Source organism: Gorilla gorilla, chromosome 6 (assembly GCF_029281585.2).
Source record: "Gorilla gorilla gorilla isolate KB3781 chromosome 6, NHGRI_mGorGor1-v2.1_pri, whole genome shotgun sequence".
In the NCBI taxonomy this organism is placed as follows: Eukaryota; Metazoa; Chordata; class Mammalia; order Primates; family Hominidae; genus Gorilla; species Gorilla gorilla.
Genome location: NC_073230.2, coordinates 35,431,300 through 35,457,095, shown reverse-complemented (window position 1 = coordinate 35,457,095; position 25,796 = coordinate 35,431,300). Strand labels below are relative to the sequence as shown.

General features: G+C 41.4%; 1 protein-coding gene and 1 long non-coding RNA gene across 3 annotated transcripts in view; one reads left to right on the top strand and one right to left on the bottom strand.

Moving 5' to 3' along the window:
- JAZF1 (JAZF zinc finger 1) overlaps positions 1–25,796 on the top strand; it is a 356,426-nt gene that overhangs the window by 167,431 nt on the left and 163,199 nt on the right. For both annotated transcript variants that reach the window (XM_004045230.4, XM_063708432.1), the window contains exon 2: positions 20,862–20,934. In XM_004045230.4, the coding sequence (XP_004045278.1) occupies positions 20,862–20,934 (73 nt within the window). The remainder of the gene's footprint in view (positions 1–20,861; positions 20,935–25,796) is intronic.
- Positions 1–25,796, bottom strand: part of LOC129523639 (uncharacterized) — a 100,923-nt gene that overhangs the window by 49,093 nt on the left and 26,034 nt on the right. The gene's annotated exons all lie outside the window — the stretch shown is intronic.

The window sequence follows — 25,796 nt, the reverse complement described above, 5'->3', positions numbered from 1 at the left end:
ATAAAAACGTGGTTTAAATACAGATCCACAAGAGATTTCAAAATGACTCATGGAGGAGAAGAGTCTCAAGAGATGTTGCTTCCTTCTGCAATGCATGTCCATCAACCTCTGTCCACATCTCAACCCTCAGTAGCAGTGGGTTGCAAAGGGCCAGCTGAGGCCACACCCAAAGTGGCTGACATACCCTTTGACCTTGTAGTCCTCCCTCCACTGGAAATGCCAGTTCTGGCTTTGTCTTAAGGACCACCTGGACACCAAGAAACTCCCTCTTCCCTCCTATCTGTCTTTAAGAGGAGGCAGCCCAGGGGTGCCACCCACACCCTTCAGTGGCCTTTATTGGCTGACCTATCAACAACAAATTTGCATCCCAAGAATTTCAGTCGTTTCTTTTCTATCCTTTAAGAGGGGTTTTTTGTTTTTGTTTTTTAAGGAAAAAAAGAGTATTTACTTAATTTCTTCTTCATGAGTCCCTCCATTTTTGATTCAGAAGGTCAGGTAGGGAGATTTAATGTGAAATATTAACTGTCTTTGCCAATTGCTGTGCCCTGTTACCATGCTGTAAGCCAGAAATAGAAGCGACCTGTTTTCAATGACAGATCAAAATTTAGTGCTGTGTTGATGGTTCAGAATGAAGATTTTTTGACACGGTGAATGAAATACATACCAGTGCATTTCTGGTTGTGATTTAGCTGACCAAGTAGTTCAGTTATAATTATATTATTTTTACTCCTGGAGATCATTACTCTAAATGAAAAATGCTTCAGCATCCAGACTGTTAAGATGTGGATGGTGAACATTATTTACAATAAAAAAAATTTTTTTCCCTGGACTGTGAAACAGCTTTACGGGCATGTCGAGCCTGGAATATGGTTGTTAGCATTTAAAATTAAATGAAAACATGGAAGTTTTTTTGGTTTTAAAAAATAAACTCAACTGTCAGTTATTGTTTGCTGCCTTCTGTGACCCATCTCCCGTCCCTTAAGTCCCTTTTAATGGAATGGGGAGACACATCTAGGCAATATATGGTCGACATAAATCTGAGGACATGAATATTATAAAAGGGCATTGAGAAGAAGGGCTGGAGGGAGAGGCTGGAGGGGTTTGTTTATCATTTTTTATGAGGGCCCATGCTCTTTGGGATTGAAGTATCTTTTAATAGTAGGTGTACGTTTGATTTGATCTCTGGGTCACTGTGTTGTTTTTTGGGCAGATATTTCCCTGCGCTCTGATTACCAAGGTGTTAGAAGAATTTAAAATGTCCTCTCACCCTCAGTTAAAAAGCTGTGTGTTTATAAGGGTCAAAGATGACGTAAATGTTTACCAAGCCCAATGGTGTTCTCATCATGACACCTTTCTTCCTCCTCACTTGTAAGAAAACAGAAGCTGACATTTGTCATGTTCAGAAATCCTTGCGTGAAGTGTTTTAAACCAACCAAATATGAGACTAATGTCTCCTTGTTATCGCTACCTTTTTGTGCAGTATAATGATTAAATAACAGTTGTGCAATGCATTCTAAAACTCAAAAGTTTAAACCTAGACTTCATTAGAAGTCATTGGACTAAATCTGAAATGTAAACTTTCAAGAGACTATAATTGAATAGATTTAACCTATACTTATGAAAAGGAGAAATCTCTAGGTGATTATCTTTTTTTCCTTCTCTCTAAAGACCTTTTTCCTAAACGCTGCAGGTCTCTTGTCTGTTGACTTGATTAATGAATATTTCGCCCACTAAAATTGGCCATTAATTATTTTCTTGGGTTGCGGCAATAATTACATCTTTCAAGTAAAATCTCATTAGCATCGTAAGCAGAAACACCCTGCCAGGTGATGTGGGATTGTGGGGAGCCCGCTAGTTACCACCAGAGATACTGGGTTCACCACACAGTAAGCAGCAGTTGTCTCTAGCTGGATCCCAGCAGCTACATGTAGAGAAAATTGACTAGATCACCCCAGAATGGGAATTCAGACAAAGCAGCTCTGTAGACACTCTTGTTAGAAAATACGACCTACTGGCATGCAGTTGTGATGTCGTTTAATAATTGAAAATCCTCTTACCTTTCATTCATTTATTCTTTCAATGATCATGATTATTTGCCAGCCGTTGTGCTAAATGCTAGGGACAGGAAAGAACCAAGTTGCTGGCTTTTGGAGAAGCTGAGTCTGTTGGGAACAAAGCACTTTAAAATGTAATCTATCTTTTTAATATACCTGACTATTAAGGCAGATTCTACCATGTAGCTTCATGGAATGTTTTGTAGAGGAGGTGACTTTTATAGTGGACTTTGGATGATGGGTTTGAGGATGACCACAGAAAAGCAGGTGAGGACGAGGTGTTCTGGGTAGCATGTGTTACAAAGGCATATCATTCTAGGCCCCGAAAGAATAGAAGAGAATTAAATATGGGGGCTATTTATAGGGGTGTGGCAGGGTAAGAGATGTTGAGGCACCCGGGACCTAGCAACAGCAGAAGGCTGAAGGGGAAGGGGAGGTGATGCTGTGAACAGAACCTGGAGAGTGGCAGCCTTGCAAGGGGGACGACCGCCCTCCCAGAGCTGTGGCCCTAGGTGGAGCATAGCAGCTGCTTCCAAAACCATGCCTAGCTAGGAGGGAGTAGGAGAACAAATACTGGACCACCCTCTCCTTTCACCCCTGATTTTCTCTGAACCTAACCAAAGGCAAGAGAGACTGTGTAAAACAGTGCTTGGCACAGGGAACAGGACACAGAAAGGCAAACAGGATAATCAGAACCGAAGGTATAGAGTGTAGATGAGGTATGTGCAGAGGACGGGAAGAAGTTAGGAGTTGCTGGAGTGTAGGGGGCATGTAGAGAACTAGAGATGAGTTTGAATAATTTGATTGATGGAGCCAAATTGCAAATGATCTTCTATGTTTTACCTAAATCTCTTATCATGTAAGCAATAAAGAGCCATGTGTGGGAGTGGACTTATGACATTATTGATTTGTAATTCAGCAAGATTTGAATTTTTTTGAAGTCACCATTTAGGACTCATTAGTCAGTGACAACATCAATTTAATGGGTTGTCATAACATTTTTAAAAAACGCAATGGTGGCCGGGTGTGGGTGTGGTGGCTCACGCCTGTGATCCCAGCACTTTGGGAGGCTGAGGCAGGCAGATCACGAGGTCAGGAGATCGAGACCAGCCTGACTAACACGGTGAAACCCCGTCTTTACTAAAAATACAAAAACTTAGCTGGGCGTGGTGACATGCACCTGTAGTCCCAGCTACTCGGGAGGCTGAGGCAGGAGAATTGCTTGAACCTGGGAGGCGGAGGTTGCAGTAAGCAGAGATCGTGCCACTGCACTCCAGCCTGGGTGACAGAGCGAGACTCTGTCTCAAAAAAAAAAAAAAAAAAAAAAAAAAAGGCAATGGTATTATCAGGGTACATCACATATGGTGAAGTTTAGTAATGTTTTGTGAAACTTTCGTATGTTTGTGTCTAGAGGGGTGTACTGGTTATGATTTAAAATGTATGTCTTACTGTGAGTTGCATCAAAAATACTGTAAAAACACTGAACTGATTGGCTAAAGTAGGAAGGTGTGGGCTGAAGAGAGGAGAGATTGACAGGCAGAGTAGTTGTAGATACTCAGCAACTACCTTTTTTTTTTTTTTTAAAGTATGTTATCTCTGCATTCCTTTTAAAACCAAGCCATAGAAATGAAGACGCAGTATCTTTATTATATTGAATCCATGTCTAGAGCATTAAACCTCATCTTAAGTAAGCCTAGAAAATCCATCAGAGTCTCTGCCTTCCATTTGTTGAAACTCAGCTGATAGTAACGTTTACCAAATCCCAGAGGTCTCCCGAGCTTCTCTGAGGAATCTGATGTCTTGTGATTACCTTGATAATGTCTGTTTTACTTAACCATGATAGAAAGTTTTGCATTTGACTTGAATGTGTGATAAAATAATTTAAATGTATCTTGGTTTTATCAATTGAAAGGCTTTCCTTTATGTATAAAACAAGTTAGTTGATCACACAGTTTGTAGTGAATCAGAATGGCTTTTAATAAACTCAGCTTAAAGCTAGCCAAAAGGTTTTCTATCTCTACCGAAAAGTCATATGGCTCTTTGGAAAAACTTTTGAAGAACTTTTCTGATGCAAGTCCCTACTCTTGCAAGAGAAAAATCATAATCTGAGTGCATGTGTGCATTCAAGTTCCAAGGATAGCAAAGTAAAATGAAATCTAAGTTCTTTATACAATAATTCAGGTTTCTATTTTAGTGTATAGTTTAAGCCTTCTCTTCCCAGAGATTATTTGCCAGAGAGACTAATGAGTTAAGACATGGCTGCACTGGGTTATTCCTGCTGGAGAGACAATGACTCTCAGACCACCTTGTCTTGGAAGCTGGGGTAGGACCTTAGAATTTATACTGGAATTGCTCAATTAAAATGTATGATTCACACAGTGGCTCACGCCTATAATCCCAGAACTTTGGGAGGCCAAGGTGGGAGGATTCTTTTTTTAATTCACTGAGCATAGTGGTGCACGCCTGTAGTCCCAGCCACTCAGGAAGCTGAGGTGGGAGGATCTCTTAAGCCAGGAGATTGACGTTGCAGTGAGCCATGTTTGTGCCACTGTACTGCAGCCGGGGCAACAGACACTATCTCTAAAAAAAATAATAATAATTAATTTTAAAAATAAGTAATTAAAATGTATGATTCTCACTTAAAGCTTGTGAGGGAGTTGGTGCATATATCATTATCTTTTCACAGGTAAAGAAACTGACTTGATGAAAGCTCTAAGCTAGAAATAGTTAGAACCTGGACTAGAACCTCTGGTGTTTTTTAAGATCAGTCACCCAAAGGAGAAATTTAATAAAAGATGCAGGTGCAGTAACAGTGTTGCAGCTTGTGTCGTGGGTTCTGATTTCCATCAGAATTTGTCTAAATATTTCATCCCAGTGCTTCCAAAGCATTCCAGCATTCTATGAAGCACTTTTTAGCGAGGAAAAAAAAGAACTCTAGTGGGGAATGCTAGTAATGGGAGAGGCCATGCATGGGGTGGGAGCAGAAGTATGTGGGATATCTCTGTACCTTCCTCTCCATTTTGCTGTGAACCTAAAACTGCTCTTCTAAAAAGTCTAATTTTTAAGTCTTTTTAAAAAAGGGAAAGGGGCATGTCTCAGACCTGTATGCTTTCCCATCCAGCTGGTCACCTGGTCAGTTTGTATTGATTCCTGCCACCATGGCAATGAGGCCAAAACCAACCACTTAATTCAGAGAGTTGCCTGCCAGCCCCAAGAGCAACCTTAGTGTCCAGAAATAATTTTTTTTTTTTTTTGAGATGGAGTCTCACTCTGTTGCCCAGGCTGGAGTGCAGCGGCATGATCTCGGCTCACTGCAACCTCCGCCTCCCGGGTTCAAGCAATTCTCCTGCCTCAGCCTCCCCAGTAGCTGGGATTACAGGCACGCACCACCACACCTGGCTAATTTTTGTATTTTTAGTAGAGACAGGGTTTCACCATGTTGGTCGGACTGATCTCAAACTCCCTACCTCAGGTGATCCTCCCACCTCACCACACCTGGCTAATTTTTTTTATTTTCAGTAGAGATGGGGTTTCATCATGTTGGCCAGACTGGTCTCAAACTCCTAACCTCAGGTGATCTGCCCACCTCGGCCTCCCAAAGTACTGGGCATGAGAAATATTTGGGTCCAGAAATAATTCTATGCCTAGTCAGACATGGGCAATCAAAAACATAAACTTTATTGGAAAGATCAGGAATAGCATACTTTTACCTGCTCCTAAGTTATGGGGCTGTTGACATCCCATTGCAGTAGCTGGATAGCACTTAAAGAGTGGGAATTGGGCAAGGTGAGGTGCCTGGAAAGTGTTCCATGTGCTTCTGGGGCCACGTGAGATGATGTTGGGTCATACAAGAACAAAAATGTTTTATGCTAATAGTTACATAATGCTTATTTTAATTTTGTTATAAAAAATCCATGTTCATTTATGGAAGAGATATAATAAAATCACCTTAAAAGTTAAAATACAAAGGAAAGGCCACCTGGCGTTTTAATTAGAGAGCATTGTTACTGAACAGTGTTTCAGGGCTCCATGCTATGAAACAAGTTATTTCTACTCAGGGGAAGCAGCAAATGTGGTCAAATAGCACATACTTTGAAGTCAGACAAACCCAGATTTAAGGCTTTATCTCCTGGTCCTGTGATTTGGGCCTTTTCTGAGCTTTATATTTTCCTCTGGGAAGCGGGGTGGGTCAGGAAAATCCCTTACAGGATTTTCATGAGGACTGCACACAGAAAGCAAATCATTTTGTATTGACCCATAGTAGACATGCAGTGATAGTAATAATATCTTTATTATCAGTTATTATTGCTACTTGAGAACTATTGATTGTTCACAAATGTAGTCCCACAACGCAAGCACTAAATGCTTTCAGACCTTACTACCTAAAATAATAATGGTACCTAGTGGGTAAGTTTTTGGTGTTTGGGGTTTTTGTTTTTTGTTTTTTTTGAGACACAGTCTTGCTCTGTTGCCCAGGCTGGAGTGCAGTGGTGCCGTCTTGGCTCACTGTGACCTCCGCTTCCCAGGTTTAAGTAATTCTCCTGACTCAGCCTCCTGAGTAGCTGGGACTACAGGAGCACACCACCATGCCTGGCTGAATTTTGTATTTTAGTAGAGATGGGGTTTCACCAAGTTGGGGTGATCCAGCTGCCTCTGCCTCCCAAAGTGCTGGTATTACAGGCATGAGGCACTGAGCCTGGCCCCTAGTGGGTAAGATTTATTAAGTGTTTATCATGTACCAGCCACTGTGCTCTGTGCTGTCTATGGCTTATCTCTTTTAATCCTCTTAATAACCACTTCATGTGTAGGAGCCATGAGTCACTGTCATCTTTATCTGCTGAGAAACTTGCTCAAGTCACACAGAAAGTAGCAGACTGTCAGTAACTACCATCTTACATTGTCTAAAGAAATTTAAGCCTTTTTTTTTTAAGCAACAGAAAGTCCAGAGTTAATTCCCAGAAGTCCTTCCACAGAAGCCAAGATTGTCAGGAGCCATCTGCCAAGTGCCAGATAACTGAGAAGGTCCAGGGACTTCCCAGACACCCAAATTCACACCATCAGCGAGATCAATCTGAGTTACAGCTCAGCATGCTCCCCTACTCATTAGCAAGTAGAATGAATACACAACTTGCACAGAATCAGGAGCGATAAATCCCCAGCTAGCACATAACCTCTGTGGCCCACGAACCTGAACACTGTGTTCCTGGCTGCCACCTGGGTGTGGAGTCGGCATGCATAATGCTCTAGCCAGCCTGGCAGAGCCTCTTGGACCAGAATTTGACCTGAGTAAGCTGTGACCTATGTGCACTTACATTTGATAACTCTTAGGCAGGGCCATCCAGTCAGTCTGTGTCCAGATGTTCAGCTCTTTCTCCTGTGACTTTTTTTTTTTTTAAGCAATGATTTGGCTTCCCTGGGAGATAGGAAGTAACGAAGGCAATTCCTTTTGTCAAATCCTTGACAAAACTGGCTTCCGAAATACAAAACTAATATACTTGGATACGGCCTGATTTGTTACCGAGGTGAATAATGACAGCACAGGAAAACCACACTGGTTCTGGCCAATCTGACTTACAGAAAATTCTGAACCACAGAACAACTAAAGTGATGTGGTCTTATTAATTGTAGGCACATACTGTGAAGAAAAATAAATGGTTCCCAGTCAAAGGTCTTGTCAGAACACCCTTACTGAATAGATGAAAACCATATCACAATTCAAAGATTGTGATATGGTTTTCGAAATACATGAAAACACTAACTTGTCTACATAATTACTAAGCTTAATACTTTCTGTATAGAAAGTGAAAGGGGGGGAAATAAACCTGAGTCCCAAGTGAAGTCAAAATTTAATGATTTCAGGTAGGTCTTGTGGTTCACGCCGTAATCCCAGCACTTTGGGAGGCTGAGGTGGGCAGATCACCTGAGGTCAGGAGTTCGAGACCAGCCTGGCCAACATGGCGAAACCCCATCTCTACTAAAAATACAAAAATTAGCTAGATGTGGTGGTGCACACCTGTAATCCCAGCTACTTGGGAGACCGAGGCACGAGAATCACTTGAACCCAACAGGCGGAGGTTGCAGTAAGCTGAGATCATGCCACTGCATTCCAGCCTGAGGGACAGAGCAAGACTTCATCTCAGAAAAGAAAAAAAAAAATTATTTCACTGGATGTCGGACTTATACAGCTTTTAAATCACTTCCAGTAGTTCCTTTCCAGTTTCACAATTGTCTTTTTAGTTTGGAAGGGTGGGAGAGATGCAAATTGGTGTAAATAACTTTCCCAACCAGTTCTCTATCCCTTTTCCAGTTTCTGAGCCTTCTCAGAGTCTGTAATAGTAATTGCCAACCCTGACTGCATATTAGAATCTTTGGGGGATGGGTCCTTGGCATCAGACTTTTTTTTTTTTTAAGTTACCCAGGTGATAATAATGGGCAGTTCTGTCTAGAAACCGTTGGCCCTCTAGGCTCTTGTTGATTTAGAAATGGCTGAAACCACAGGAGACAAACTCACAGATGGGATCATAGGCATCAGGTATTAGGCCTGTAGCATGGGTGTTTCTTCTTAGCTTGGGAACACCTACTCCAACTGGCTCATCAGGTACCCCCCCTTTCTGGTTATCCCTGCCATTTCTCTAAAGTCCAAGTACTTAAATCACAAAACATGCAAATAGTGATTCTTACACTTTATTAGAAAAGCTGATACTTCTACACTAGATTATTCTTAGATCAGTATAAGTCACATCCTCTATAGTCCAGTCTGCTTGAGAGCTGATTCCTTTTTGTATGTGTGTTGGCAGGCGTGGGTAGGGGCAGGCAGGAGGACCTTCAATGCCTAGCACCCAATACTTGACGTATATATTTGGCCATCTGTAAATATCCATTATTGATTATTTTCATCTTATTTTGTGTTTTCCTGATTGGGCTTACTTCTTTATAGACTTCTTTTCCTTCTAGAATCCAAGCTTGTCCTAAATTTATATTTGAGTCAAGGGAAAGGGAGGAAAATTTCTTTCAGTGCAGATAGGAGAGATGTCACGGTGCATGTAGGTTTCAGGTAAATGTGATGCATGATGTCAGAGCTGCCCTTTAAAGAAAAAAAAATTTTGGCAGGTGGAGGTGGGATGGGTTATAGGAAATGGAGAGGAACAAATGGGAACAGATCTGCATTAATAAATATTCAGACTGAGCCCCACTCCTATGTCAGTGTTTGTAGGTGGTGTTATTACATGTAGTATTGGGTGATGGAAGTTGTGCGCACACTCATTTTTCACTTTAATTGCCTGCCTGAAAAGATCCTGACAGCTTCAAAGGTTACTGCTGGTTGTATTGGTCATAACTCAGAAGTAATATGCATGTGCAATTTGCTTCATTATTGCCCACTAATAACTAATTCTGGAGAAAGTCTTAAAACGACCAAAAGAGCCATAATTTGACATGATGATTTTTTCCTCCTCTTTCTCCCAGTCTTTAACCATCCCTGTTTAGAGTTAGCCACAGAGGCTGTGGTGATTCAGGTGTGATTTTACTCTGATTTTCTTTCCATGCACTTAGTATGATACATTTTTAAAGAGGTTTTTTTTTCTTTTAAATCCAAGAAAATAAAATGAAACATGAAATATTTCATGTTTCAGATGAGAGTTTTAGGTCCAACAAAATAAACCAGAATTCCGGTTGTTTTGTATTTCAGTCAAGTTTTGGTTTGGCTTCATGTAATTGAAAAACCTTCAAATATATGGCTTAATTGGAAGATAAGTTTATTTCTTTCACTTTAAAGAAGGCTGGAGGTGCTCAGTTCAAGTGTAGTATGGAGCTTCACCCAATCAGGGATCCAGACTCCTACTGTGTTGCTTCACCATGTATGACTTCCATTCACAAGATTATCTCATACCCAGAATGTCTTTCAGGCAGCCTGAAAGAAATCTACCATATTAAGGAGGCTTCCTGAAGCCTTATCCTGTTGGCCAAGACTTAGTCACATGAATGCACCTGGCTCAAGGAATGCTGGGAAGTGTGGTTTTTATACCAGGAAGCCATGTTTCTAAGCATTATGGAGGGAAAGGGGGGAAAATAGCTCTTGAGCAGCAGCCAGCAGTCCCAGCCACACTTAAGTGAGTGATGAATTCTTAGATTTTCCATGTATCATTATGCCACATAAAATGGAAATAATCCAGAACAATGCAAATTTTAGTTTCAAAACGCCTTATGGACTAAAGAACTGAGCAGTAGTTACACTTAACATGCTTGCTAATTTAATCCACATTTCAACCCTAGGGTGAAAGGACTATCCTTATCAACTTCTTGTGGATGAAAAAAACTGAGGCTTAAAGAAGTTAGACAGCTAGGATTGAATCGAGGCAGTTTGACTTGTATGCAACAACAAATGTGCCAATGAGAGGTCGATTGTCATAGTAAGCCTTGGAGACTCGGGTACCAGATCAAAACTGAACTCAGGGCCAACTTTTATTCTATTCTTTTTTCCCCCCAGTCTTTCATAGTCATCTTTTGGGAAATTTACCATTCAGTTGGTTTCAAATGCAGCACGACCTCTGGCTTTTAAAAAATCCCTGCTGGAATTCCACTGGGCCTAGTAGGTTCTCAGCCAGTATTTGGCCAAGTTATATGATAAGCAAGTTTTTAATCAGGGTAGTTGGGATTTTATGGAATATGATTGTTTTGTTTTGAGAGACATGCTTTGGTTCAGTTGCCTGTTGGAATGTGTGGTGTTATGATGGGATTCTTCAGCACTTCACTTCCTATCTATACCATGAGTCTTTTATCTCCCGTTTGAGTTCCAGACTTCTTGGTTCTGCAGAATATCTTACCACATGTCAGAAGCAGACCTCATATTCTTGTCTATCAAACTCCTTTTCACCTTCTAGTTACTTCTTTGTTTTTGTAATGAAATACTCAGATCTATAACATAAGAAAAGTCTTCTATTTCCAGTTCTTTTTCACCAAATCTTATATTTCTACATCCCAGTTTCCTGCCCCCGCCCAGTCCTCCCTGCCACCACCGGTTATTTTTCTAAAACATGGGCCATACCAGTTTATACCTTCAGTGCTCTGCATCGTCTGCAGAACTAAGTTTGAACTCTAGGAAAGCATTGCAAGCCTTTTATGATGTGACCCAATCTGCATTTCAGGTCTCTTGCCAAGTTCCAGCCCCACTGACTTCTTGCCAACCCCTGCTCCTTTCTATTAAATACTTCTGTTTGTCTGCTCAAACTGTTTTCTATTCAGACTCATCATTTTCTCATCTTTTCCGAATGTAGATTTAGTTCAAGGCTCATGTAAATTTTTCTTTCAAGAAGTTCCTCTCAGTTGCACAGAGAATCATGTTTTGTTTCTAGAGTAGTAAGTATATTCCTGTATATTGACAAACATTGTAGTCTGTCTTAGATTATTGGGTTTTTTTGTTTAGGTTTTTTGTTTTGTTTTGTTTTGTTTTATTTTTTTGAGACAGGGTCTCACTCTGTCACCCAGGCCGGAGTGCAGTGGCGCGTTCTCAGCTGACTGAAACCTCTATCTCCCAGGTTCAAGCGATTCTCATGTCTCAGCCTCACATGTAGCTGGGATTACAGGCACGCCACCATGCCTGGCTAATTTTTGTATTTTTAGTAGAAGCAGAGTATTGTCAGGTTGCCCAGGCTGGTCTCGAACTCCTGACTTCAAGTGATTTGCCCGCCTTGGCCTCCCAAGTGCTGGGATTACAGACATGAGCCACTGTGCCTGGCCAGATTATTGTTAACTGTGAATTCTGTTCATCTTTTTCGCTCAGTTGTGAACCTACTGACTTAAAGTTTCCCCTAAGCAACTAAACATGGCAAGAATTCAATGTCTTTTTTAAATGAATTCAATTTATTTGTCTCCATTAAGAAAATAAGAACTGGCTAGGCGCTGTGGCTCATGCCTGTAATCCCAGCACTTTGGGAGGCCAAGGCCAGTGGATTACTTGAGCCCAGGAGTTTGAGAACACTCTGGCCAACATAGTGAAACCCCATCTCTACTAAAAACACAAAAATTAGTTGGGTGTGGTGGCGGATGCCTGCAATCCCAGCTACTCAGGAGGCTGAGGCATGAGAATCGATTGAACGTGGGAGGCAGAGGTTGCAGTGAGCTGAAATCCCACTACTCCATCCTGGGTGATAGAGTGAGACTCTGTCTCAAAAAAAAAAAAGAAAGAAAGAAAGAAAAAGAAAATAGGAGCACTTATCTAGGTCCAAACAGCCTCTGTGTTATTCTTCTCTTGTTGTCTCCTCACCAGCCTTCTGGCTTCTTGATTTAGACTGCAGAAAACAACAAATTATCACCTAGAAGCAATCTAGGAGCAATAGCTCTGTTTCTCATAATATTCGTGTAGTTTTAAAGCAGGGTTTCTCAACTTTGACATTATTGACATTTTAGACCAGATGATTCTTTGTTGTAGGCGCTACTCTGAGTGCGTATGTAGGGTGTTCAGCAGCGTCCCTGCCCTCTACCCCCTAGATACTATACTGGAACCCTCCCTCCAATTGTTAGCAGACTTTGCCAAATATCCCAGGGCGGGGATGGGGGGTCGGGGGGGTGCTGCAAAATTGCCTGCAGTTCAGAACCACTCTTCTGAAGTATCTCTAAAAAGTGTCTCTATAAATATTCTACAACTAATACTAATACTACAACTAATACTCTTCAACTCCACTGCTTTTCTACAGTATCCACAGACTTCTCCCCTATGCTGTTCTTAGGTTTCCCGCCCTCACCTGTGAATGATTCGCTACGCTCACTCCCTTCAAAACCTGGCTCAGTTCCCATTCATCAGTAAAGCCTTCCCAGATTAGCCCTATCTGCCCTCTGTCCCTTATTATTGTGAATTGTACATCATTTTATAGCCCTCTGAACATCTGCGCTTGGTGGGATGTATTTTGATGGAAGTATATATCCTGGTAAAGTCATTTACCATGGGCCTGTTTTCCCCTCCTGTTTGCCTGACTCTCCAAGGCAGAGCTGTCTGACCTGAATGCTTTTGTATCCTCTGTGGTACTGCATGTCCAGGGCATTCATTCATGTATTCATCATATATCATCATGGGCACTGATTATTTACAGAACACTGGGCTTAGGATTTGTGGCCTCTAAGATCTGGTTCCTTAAGGAGCTTCCATTTTAATGGGCTGATAAGACATATTTGCAAATATATATGGTACAATGCATGCTGAAAGTACTATATGGGCCAAAGCCTTGGAAGATGGGTAGGATTTCCTTGGGCAAACAATGTTAAGCAGAAGGAGGGAAAGGTTTCCTTTCCATAAACAGGTTTTTGCCTTCCAGCCTTCAGAGATGAATTCGAGAGCCTCATGTTTCTGCCTTTTCTTTTGTCACTAAGCCTCACTCACAAGCAGCTGTCTTCTCTTCCAGATACCTTCTCATAGGCTCTTCTCATGAGCAGGGGAGATATACCAGCTTCTTTATGATCTTTTGTGTTGCATGCTGCTTGGATCCGTCATCAGGTTCATTTCTGGAGAAAGCAGGCATGTATATTTATTTGTGTATGCACACAAATTAACTTGGTCCCAGGATTAAATGGGACCAAGTTTTGGCCTTACTCCAGTTTGAAAGAATTTTATTGTTGTTTAATCTCAGCACCCCAGTTTCCAGGGCTGCTGTATACAGATATGCAGGCTGTATACTTCACAAGCATATCTTGCAGCCATTATGGTTTCTGGCAGGCTCTTTTCTCACAAGTAACAAGGCGAGAGCTTGGGTGGACAAAGCACACCCCATCACCACTGAAGAGTGTGAACTGGTAGTGTCATTTTCATAGAAGGACTATACATCTTATACTTGGAGAAAAATTCAAGCAGTTATTGATGATTCTACAAGCTGGATAGATTGGTAAAGTTGGGAAGTATCCTAGTCAGAATTATTTTTGATCATTTTAACCCTCTGGTCTGCCAGGAATAGGGAAGGTTGCAGCAGCCGGCTGATTTAGGCTATGGAACATTGTCCAAACAGTTCTTGGTTGAATAATGTTTATTCATTCACTTGTGGCAGGAAAACTCAGGCTACAAATGTGAACATGAATGCTTGTTTTAATAGATGGTGTTATTGTGCTGCACAGTGTCCCTGACTTTTAGATATTTAACTCATAAAGTTTACAGCAACACTTAACCGCATCTGGATTTCACATTGAATTTGGGAAACCAAGAATCTCACTGAAATTTGCACTGACTTCCCTGTAATGGAAATTATGGCTTGGGAAAAGTTTCAAATGACGTGTCTATAAACTAAGGAAAAGTTGATCCATTCAAAGGCTGGTTATGTGCAATTGTAGAATTTTTTTTTTAAAGGGCCATTGCCAACAAGCATTATTTGTTTCAGCAGCTGAAGTAAACTAGCCATGAATTAAAAGTTGGTCTTTGTAAATTGTTGATGCAACAAATTCAGTCTTCAAAGTGGGGTAAAAGTTGCAGCCAACAGAACTATGGGGCTTTTAAGAAAGTATAAAAAAGATTATCTATACAGAGTCCAGTGTTAGAACTGGATAGTAGCAATGAAATGTCTTTAGAGGATAAGCAGCATTTTTAATAGTCCAAATGCTGACCCAATAAGACTCAAGACGCAGGGCTTCTGGTCCTAGCCCTGCCAGTACTGGGTTTGTGTAAGTAGACATGTCACTTAACTTCCCAGGCGTTGATGTGTTTGTTCCTTTGCTCATGTCTGCCTGCCTGCCTGCCTGCCTGCCTGCCTTCCTTCCTTCCTTCCTTCCTTCCTTCCTTCCTTCCTTCCTTCCTTCTTCCCCCCATTCCTCTCTTCCACCCTTCCTTTTTTCTGTCCTGCCCTCCCCATTTGTTTGTTCTGGTTTCTCTCATTCACGTTTAAGACTTTTCCTCCAATGTCTAGAGACAATTTCTTGACTGTTCTTGGTTCATATTTAAAGCTAAGGCAGGCTGAGCTCAGTGGCTCACAACTGTAATCCCAGCACTTTGGGAGGCCGAGGCAAGAGGATTGCTTGAGGCCAGGAGTTCAAGACCAGCCTAGGCAATATAGCAAGACCCCAACTCTAAAAAAAAAAAAAATAGAAATATTGCTCAGCTATGGTTGTGCACACCTGCAGTCCTATCTGCTCAGGAGGATGAGGCAGGAGGATCTCTTGAGCCCAGAGTTTGAGGCTACAGTGAGCTATGGTCTGATTCCACCATTGCATTCCAGCTGAGCAATAGAGCAAGACTTTGACTCTTAAGAAAATATATCACAGCAATAAAAAGCTGCTAGGAAGCTCTGGATGGAAGCATGGATGGAGCTTGTTGACCATGCACTTAACTGTAGGGAGATTGTTTAATTAGGGAGTCACCAGATGTTGGCATTGGCAGTCTTTTCTCCACACCCACTTAACTGAATCAGAGAAGAATCCCCCTGACTGGTTACCATTGTTATTGGGAGCAGTGGAGTTGGCATATTTCCATTTTAACTCCCCTATTTTTTCAGCCCTGCGCTCTCGCCTCTCCTCCCTCCACTATTGTTCGTGTCTTGCTTTGGTGTCCCTGGATAATCAACCTTTTAAACAACACCCCTATTTTCAGGCCTGAACCTTCCCCCACTTGCCTTTTGCCATACCTGACACCTCTAAGTCTGGGGCCTATCAGGGTTTCTGCAGGGTCTTCAGATCCTGGCTGTGGGTCTCCCCCACTGCAGGTACTTGAGGCTGTATCTACTCTAGGTCTTTGTCTACTCCTATATGGATTTTCCATTTTCCAAAACACTGGTTCAAATAACTTATTTCCTGATGCCTCTGCTGTCATTCTTCTATCCTTGGTTAGTTTTTTATTCATTCATTTCTATTTTAGTGGGGCTTTGGATGGTGAAGGAAACAAATACCCTTGATGAAGCTGCTACCTGTAAGCAAAAGCCTTCAATTTTCTCATTATAAAAATAATGGATCAGTGTATTCATTCAGCAATTACTTTGCATCTCTTACATGCAGGGCACTGAGCTGAGTGCCAGAGAAATGAAAGAAGTTGAGACAAGTTCTTCATGTCTGAAAAGTGTGCAAAGAAGAGAGGATATGCCTGGATAACATCCCTCCAGGGGCATAATTGCAGTGCTAGCGCTAGGAACACAGTGGTGCAGAGTGAGGAAGAGGAGGATGCAGCAAACTCCACACGGAATGTTGTGGAAGGCTGTGCTGAACAAAGTCTACAACTCTGTGGCTTCACAAGTTCTATAGCTGGGGGAAGGCCAAGAACGGACAGCACCCATTAGTTGTTACTGATTCCCAAGAAAAGTGTCGTATCCAGCCCAGATCTTCAAAATTACTCATCTGGCTGGGTGGGCATTTGCCTTCCCAGGGTCTTCCAACACTGCAAATCCCCCACTGCCTTCCCACCCACATCCTCTCAGGCCTCCCACTGTTGCTGTACACAGTTAAAAAAGAACCTGGTGTTTGGAGGATATCGAATTTGAACAAGTTCTCAAACGGCGTGATATCACATCTTCCCCACACTGCTACCTCCCAGCCTGCGAATAGCACATTGCCCTTAGAGGCCTCCCTAGTTTTGTTGAGACATTGTGTGGCTGGTTTCTGACTTTCTTACATTATAAGTAATCCAGGTTATAAAATGTAGACCAGCTAAAGCATAGCCAAAGCCCAAGAGCTCATTAATTAGCCTCACTTGACCAGGCAAATAACCCTGATAGAGTTTTCATTTAGACTTGACAAGAGCACTGCAAAAGGCTATTCTTCAGAACCGTGGCAATCCTGATGCTTGATGGCCATTGGTTCCAGTGCTGGAGACAACAAAGCCGATCAACGTGGGCTTCACAGAGACAGTAAGGTGGTCTGTGGTGTTTGCCTTTCCTTGGTCACGTTGCAGTTCCAGTTCCTACTGAGAAAGGTCTGAATGCTGTCCTTTCCTTATTTCTGCTATCTGCCTTGCTGTTTCCTTGCCACTTGAGAAACAATGGGAGCTAGTGCTGTGACCCCCAGCCTTTCGCAATGTAATTGAGTCTGTAAAACCATAAGTTACTAGGACCACAGGAGCTACAGAAAGCTTTCAATTTGTACCTGTGTCTAGTGTTACATAGCCAAGTCCTTATAATAGAGCTGTGCATTCAGAATCTCGTCCCCTGAAATAAAGATAGACACATTGCCATCTAATGTCAAGAATGCTATGTTTTAGAAACTTTGAAGTAAGCTAGTGTAGGCGTTTATCACTTGGGTATTTTAAAATATATTTTAATATGTGAATTATTTTATCCTCCAGTCAACCTGAAATCTGTGAGTATGCAAGGGACTGTGCAAGGAGTAGTCTAGGGCGGAAAACAGTGTCATAATCTCTGTCGGTGCTGTGTTTGGCCCTACCCTGCCCTGCTAAAAAAAAGTTGAAGTTTTGAGTTTATCTTCCTGTCACTTCTTAGTGATATGAAAGTGGTCGAATGTTGTTATGTGGCTGTTGACAGCAATGTTATAGAAATGCTTACTCTCTTGCCAAATTGCAAGCTTAAGGAGCCTCATGTGGCTATGAAAAAACCAAGTGCTGTTATTCCATAGACCATTTGCTGAGGTGGATTATATCTCTGGGCAATTGTAGCCAATGTTCTAGTTCCAGATTTTTATCGGCACCATAAATGTGTGCCATGGCCATCTCATTTCATATTATATTCCTTAGTGTGGCGATTTATCATGTTCAAAAAATATCTGAACAATGTGGCATGGTATAAGGAAGTTCTTCCTGTTGGATTTAGTAATGTCTAATGAATAGTGTTACTCTTTCCAGTTTGTTCTGATTGTATCCTTTCTGCCCTTATATAATCCTCATGAGGAGTATGTCATTGTGCAGGATGTGGGGATCTGTCCTGCTCTGAAAATCATACTCTCTTGTCTCTCTCCTCCTATCCTGTGGAGAGTTTTTAGCATCAGACAGTTACATTTCTGTCAGGGAGGGAGAAATAGTGAAGGCAGCTATTACACTTTTACTGAATGTGAAGTGCTCAACAGCATAATTAAATCCATAAAATGGTGAGTCATAATCCCCACACACCAGCCAGCCAGGAAGCAAGTGACAGAACCGACATTTATTTGTGACCAGCAGCTGATTTTACTCCTCCGGTAGCACTGGTGCAGGCCTCTCCTGATTTGTGGGCACCAAGTGCCTAATTTCATTTTAAGATTTCAGCGCTTTAATGGATATTCTAAAGGTTGTCCAAGGAAACATTGGTTTGAAAAGGAGATTTGGGGACCTGGTGGATGTCTGTCCAGAAGTTCTGCTGTCTTGTTGGTTACCAGAGTACATTCTAGAAAAAGTAGAATCCTACCTGAAGTGCTTCCAAATGGTTTTGTGTGTGTGTGTGTGTGTGTGTGTGTGTGTGTTTTTGTGATGGAGAGGGTGGTGTTTGGAAGCTTCCAGAAGTCTGTTTCCCACTTACAATTTGAGGATATGTGAGCCTAAGTCTAGAATAGGTTATGAAAGATGATGAAGCAAATTAAGAAAACAAAACTTTAAAACCTTGCTTTGCAAATAAAGTGCTAAACATTCTTGATTTTTTGTAAATCAAGATTACAAGATGCAGTTTGTGTGATCAGCAGGAGCTGACGCCATTTATTTGAGCAACAAAATTGTAGACATTTATATAAGATACTTCCTTCCCATTTCCCAAAGAGATTCTAGAGCTTGAAGAAGGAAAAGGATAATATAAATGTGTCTTTGTACACATACACACGGGAAAAAATAAAAATCAAGGTAGTCTGGAGAGGTAATATTTAGAACATTTTAGAAATTATATAATTTGGGAACAAAGGAAATCTTTAGAAGATGGTTTGTGGGAATATTGTTAGGTTGGGGAATGTCAGTTACAGGAATGAAGACAAGCAAATGATTATAAAAATGTTTATGGGCCTCTTTTCCCCTTTATACACAAATTTTAGACTCCTAACGGTGCCCTTTTCTTTCAAAATAATACACCTTATTAAATCATGCACCAGATATCTCTTTGAGTCTCAAAAGCAAAGCCCTTTGATCATCAGTACCTAAACTTGAGGTGAAACCATTTTGTGAGCACTTGAGAAATTTTCTACATTGCCCTGTTCTTTCTTACCTTCCTCCTTTCTTTTCATTTTCATGATTTTTATCTCTAATTTCTTGTTTCTTACCTCGTTAAGCACCTAGAAAGACCCTGTAGGATTAGCATGTCAGTCACCATTTGCACAAATGGCCCACCCAGCATACCAATGTGCCATTTCTTTGGACAAAACACCTTTCCTTGTTGAACATTGTTCTACTGTCTCCTCCAGCAAGTATCTTCCTCTCAGAAGCATGGATATATGTTGGGATTACAGCAAATTTAAATGAGTGTGAGTAAGAGTTATGTTTGAAAACTGCGTTTCCCTGTGAAGAGTGGTTTTTTTGTTATTTAGAGAACCACTCCTTTTATCCCTAGGCCAGAGATCGAGGAATAGCCTCAGTTGCATGTGTACGGAGGAAGCGCAGAGCTACCGATCTGTTCTCATTTGCACTGCCAAAACCTTCAGACCCGACTTGATGGAGCCATTCAGAGAATCTTTGTCTCTTGTTTCAGAATTTGGCTTTCAAGGACCTGCAGTGGCAAAGACCCAGGAGGCAGGATTTCTGAATAGTGTGTCCCTGAAATTCTTGGCATAGAAAAAACAATAAATTGAACATGAGATTCTTAATTTTAACACCACGAATAAAACTGGTACTAGTGTCCAGTTTTAGTCTGGGAGTTAAAAGCATTGTAAATTGATTTTTATGCTGTCATTGTTGCCACCCGTGTTCTCTGCCACTGTATCTGCTCCCCTCCCCCCATCACCTGTTAATGCACTTTGGAGCTAGTGGACATAGCTTACATCTACCATGTGCAGTAAACACTTCCTGTGCAAAGGTGCTGGAAACAACATCTGTCATTACATCAAAGAAGGGGTTACTGCCAAGTGCACCTGGAAGGTTTCTAATAATGAGATAGTTTTAAGTGAGTTTATAATGAAAAGAAATCTGTGTGAAATCTGTGAACCTTTTTCTAAGAAAATTAAAATTGTGTGCTCATTTTCTTCCTTGTATGTCCTTATTACATAAACATTGTTTATACATATATTTATACAGTCATTTCTCTATGTGAGAAGTTTGAGAATACATTTCTGGCTATGAAAAAAGTACCTTTTTGGTGCTGTGCTGGAGAAGCACCATTACAAAGCGTTGCTATGGTGTTGAATTCTGTCTCTTTGAGGGGAAAAGTCCTCTGATGAATGTAGTGTTTGTTGACTCTGAACCAGTATGAGAATTTCTGATTGAGAGTCTAGAAAAGTTATAATAAACTCATTATACATTTTAAAAAGAGAAGAACTGCCCTTCAGAATATGAATCCAAATGCAGAAAAGTGTTCCGTGAACAAGAACAATACTCAGTAGGTTTTCAAATTGATGGAGCTTTCCAATGGAAACTAATTTGTTCCAGCATTGAAGTGAGCATAATTAACAGAGACTTTCTTTCTTAGGCCAATGAACCACCAAAAACCATGCCAACATTGTAACTGTAAGCAGTGAAAACCAATATTTATAAGGGGGATTGTGCAAGAGTTTGTGTGACAGATGGACATTTTATCACTGTTGATGTTTGGAATTCCCTTGAAAAGTAATGCAATATCTTATTATTTATGAATGAATGAACAAATGATTGTGCTTTGCCGACTCAGTTTTCTTTAAAAAGTGGTGTACTAAATTAATCTTTTTCTCTGCTTAGCCTCTGTTACTTTGTGTTAGGTAGCCTCATATATTCTGATGCAAAATCTAAAAAAAATCGTAATTGTGTTTTTATTACAGATACAGATCCACGGGTTTTAGAAAAACAAGAATTACAGCAGCCAACCTATGTTGCCCTGAGTTACATAAATAGGTAAGCCATTTTCAGAATTTATTATAACAACCTTATATCTGCTGCTGATTGACTTTTTAAACACATCTTTTTTAACAGAGTGGGAAAATGTTTTCAGTCTTAAAATATTTGCATGAAACTATTTAAAAGCAACCTGTATATGGAATGCTTTTGTTTCTTTGTTAGGGAGAAGTTGAATTGTAATGCTCTGTGCATATGCTGCAAACATGACTGATTTATAAGCCCATTTTGGAAGTACTTTATATGCAGAGTTAGAATATGCTCTTTTGACTTCATAGGGCAGTTTGGGAGATTAATGGATTTATGTTCGAGTGAACATTTTAAATCCTGAGGTGAAGAAGTACTTTATGAATTCAAAACATTGTTGTAATATCAGAATATAACAAATTGAAATAATTTAATATCAGAAAGTTATTTAGTAGCAGCTCATCTTTTAGTAAAAACATTCTCAACAACTGACCCCAACTGTAGAGTAACTTGAGTTTTTACTTAAACTGAACATGTGAGCCCAACTTCAGAGCACCATTTCAAACTTGATATATCAGGTCTAAAAGAGGACTTAGTGTTTCAGCCAACTCAAATAATTAAGGAGACAGTAATATTTGGAGAGAAACTGAAATCAACTTAGGTTAAGAAAACACACAGTCCCAAAGCAAAAAAGACAAAGTAAAAGCAAAACTAGTTTTTAATGAGAATGAGAAACTCTCTGCTCATAATTCAGGGAATGAATTTCTATTGATAGGTCTTTTTATAGAAGGTGAGGAGTGTTTTTAGTCTCTTGGTACCAGAGTTGAGGTTCAGGGTCTGAAGTGGAAAGCTGGGAATGAATTATCTGTACTGTTTCATTTGAGTGCCTTTTTAGAAAACTTAATTGATTCTTGCCCAGATAGTGTTGTGAATTAGAGACACCTGTTGTTCAGTTTCAGGTTCTTCTATGAACATGTTTTTAAAAGGATGTATTGACATAAACATCTATTTCCATACCTCCCTTGGATTTCTTGCTTATCAGCCTTCCCAAGAAGTGAGATGGAATATCTCCAGTTTTTCATTACCAATAATATTTGACATGTGTTAAATAGAACGCCTTCAAAATTACATCAAATGAAAATAAAGACATACACTTTTCTGGGTTTCTTACAGAGCCAGTATTGTTTTCTGTAATTAGCAAGGGTTTTGAAATTCTTTAATTATATATTGAAGTTATATGAATTAATATAACTAATAATATTGGCCTACTAATATTGGAGAATAGGATGAACAGGCATATAGATTAATTATGGTATTGAATAGGACTTCTAATAGTGTGGCTGTCACTTTGGGTACAATATGTCACCTATGTATATACAAATTTGTGTAATACTAAGCCATATTCTAATAAGAATCTATGAAGTTTTCACCTTCATTATTTGTATTTATATTGTCAGCCACGTTGGACAGCAGGTACCTACTAATTATATAGGAGTTCTTTTTTTTTTTTATACTTTAAGTTCTAGGGTACATGTGCACAACGTGCAGGTTTGTTACATATGTATACATGTGCCATGTTGGTGTGCTGCACCCGTTAACTGGTCATTTACATTAGGTATATCTCCTAATACTATCCCTCCCACCTCCCCCCACCTCGTGACAGGCCCTGGTGTGTGATGTTCCCCACCCTGTGTCCAAGTGTTGTCATTGTTCAATTCCAACCTATGAGTGAGAACATGTGGTGTTTGGTGTTCTGTCCTTGCAATAGTTTGCTCAGAATGATGGTTTCCAGCTTCATCCATGTCTCTACAAAGGACATGAACTCATCATTTTTTATGGCTGCATAGTATTCCATGGTGTATATGTGCCACATTTTCTTAATCCAGTCTATCACTGATGGACATTTGGGTTGGTTCCAAGTCTTTGCTATTGTGAATAGTGCTGCAATAAAGATACATGTGCATGTGTCTTTATAGCAACATGATTTATAAACCTTTGGGTATATACCCAGTAATAGGATGGCTGGCTCAAATGGTATTTCTAGTTCTAGATCCTTGAGGAATTGCCACACTGTCTTCCACAATGGTTGAACTAGTTTACAGTCCCACCAACAGTGTAAAAGTGTTCCTATTTCTCCACATCCTCTCCAGCACCTGTTGTTTCCTGACTTTTTGATGATTGCCATTCTAACTGGTGTGAGATGGTACCTCATTGTGGTTTTGATTTGCATTTCTCTGATGGCCAGTGATGATGAGCATTTTTTCATGTGTCTGTTGGCTGCATAAATGTCTTCTTTCAAGAAGCGTCTGTTCATACCTTTCGCCTACTTTTTGATAGGGTTGTTTGATTTTTTTCTTGTAAATTTGTTTAAGTTCTTTGTAGATTCTGGATATTAGCCCTTTGTCAGATGGGTAGATTGTAAAAATTTTCTCCCATTCTGTAGGTTGCCTGTTCACTCTGATGGTAGTTTCTTTTGCTGTGCAGAGGCTCTTTAGTTTAATTAGATCCCATTTTTGACTTTTGTTGCCATTGCTTTTGGTGTTTTAGTCATGAAGTCCTTGTCCATGCCTATGGCCTGAATGCTATTGCCTAGGTTTCTTTCTAGGGTTTTTATGGTTTTAGGTCTAACATTTAAGTCTTTAATCCATCTTGAATTAATTTTTGTATAAGGTATAAGGAAGGGATCCAATTTCAGCTTTCTACATATGGCTAGCCAGTTTTCCCAGCACCATTTATTAAATAGGGAATCCTTTCCCCATTTCTTGTATTTGTCAGGTTTGTCAAAGATCAGATGATTGTAGATGTGTGGTATTATTTCTGAGGGCTCTGTTCTGTTCCGTTGGTCTATATCTCTGTTTTGGTACCAGTACCATGCTGTTTTTGTTACTGTAGCCTTGTAGTATAGTTTGAAGTCAGGAAGCATGATGCCTCCAGCTTTGTTGTTTTGGCTTAGGATTGACTTGGCAGTGCAGGCTCTTTTTTGGTTCCATATGAACTTTTTTTTTTTCAGAGATTCTTTTTAATTTAAAAAATTTACAACATAAAGGAATTATATTACAATCGCATCATACAACTACTGACACTTTTCTGTTGTTCTTTCCACACTTGAAACATGCGTGTTCCATGTATTTTTAGAAAGTTGTAAAAATAGTATGTATGCAATTTTACATTCTACCAGAAATAAAACAGTATAATGAAAATAACAATAGATTCAAACAATGATATGCTATTTTTTTACCTATGACATTGGCAAGGTCTTTTAAAAAATCACAGTAACCGATGTTGGAGAGATCATGGGGAAATAGCCACTCAAATGTTACTCATGAGAGTGTACATATGTGTAACTTCACTTGGAGGGCAATTTGGTGATACATTTAAAAGTTTTGGCCAGTTTTGGTGGTGTACACCTGTATCCCCAGCTACACAGGGAGGCTAAAGCGGGAGGATGGTTTGAGCCCAGGAGTTTGAGGCTGCAGTGAGCTACGATCGCACCACTGCACTTCAGCCTGGGTAATGGAGGGAGACACTGTCTCAAAAAAAAAAAAAAAAAAAAAAAATTTACAATTTAACCTAAGGGGAAAAATGTAGAGATGTGGGTACAGATTTGTATAAAGGCTGGTTGTCAAAGCCTTACTTATGCTAAAAAATAGACCTAACCTAAATATCCAACAGGGATTGTTTAAATGAATTATGATTCAACCATCCACAGAGATTAGAATCATGATCTTTTTTTTTTTTTTCAGTATTTATTGATCATTCTTGGGTGTTTCTCAGAGAGGGGGATTTGGCAGGGTCATAGGACAATAGTGGAGGGAAGGTCAGCAGATAAACATGTGAACAAGGGTCTCTGGTTTTCCTAGGCAGAGGACCCTGCAGCCTTCCGCAGTGTTTGTGTCCCTGGGTACTTGAGATTAGGGAGTGGTGATGACTCTTAACGAGCATGCTGCCTTCAAGCGTCTGTTTAACAAAGCACATCTTGCACCGCCCTTAATCCATTTAACCCTGAGTTGACACATCACGTGTTTCAGAGAGCATGGGGTTGGGGGTAAGGTTATAGATTAACAGCATCCCAAGGCAGAAGAATTTTTCTTAGTACAGAACAAAATGGAGTCTCCTATGTCTACTTCTTTCTACACAGACACAGTAATAATCTGATCTCTCTTTCTTTTCCCATTTCCCCCTTTTCTATTCGACAAAACCGCCATCATCATCATGGCCCGTTCTCAATGAGCTGTTGGGTACACCTCCCAGACGGGGTGGCGGCCGGGCAGAGGGGCTCCTCACTTCCCAGACGGGGCAGCCGGGCAGAGGCGCCCCCCATCTCCCGAACGGGGCGGCTGGCCGGGCGGGGGCTGCCCCCCACCTCCCTCCCGGACGGGGCCGCTGGCCGGGCGGGGGCTGCCCCCCGCCTCCCTCCCGGACGGGGCCGCTGGCCGGGCGGGGGCTGCCCCCCGCCTCCCTCCCGGACGGGGCGGCTGGCCGGGCGGGGGCTGCCCCCCGCCTCCCTCCCGGACGGGGCGGCTGGCCGGGCGGGGGCTGCCCCCAACCTCCTGGACGGGGCGGCTGCTGGGCGGAGATGCTCCTCACTTCCCAGACGGGGCAGCTGCTGGGCGGAGGGGCTCCTCACTTCCCAGACGGGGTGGCGGCCAGGCAGAGGGGCTCCTCACTTCCCAGATGGGGCAGCCGGGCAGAGGCGCCCCCCACCTCCCGAACGGGGCGGCTGGCCGGGCGGGGGCTGCCCCCCACCTCCCTCCCGGACGGGGCGGCTGGCCGGGCAGGGGCTGCCCCCTGCCTCCCTCCCAGACGGGGCGGCTGGCTGGGCAGGGGCTGCCCCCCACCTCCCTCCCGGACGGGGTTGCTGGCCGGGCGGGGCTGCCCCCCACCTCCCTCCCGGA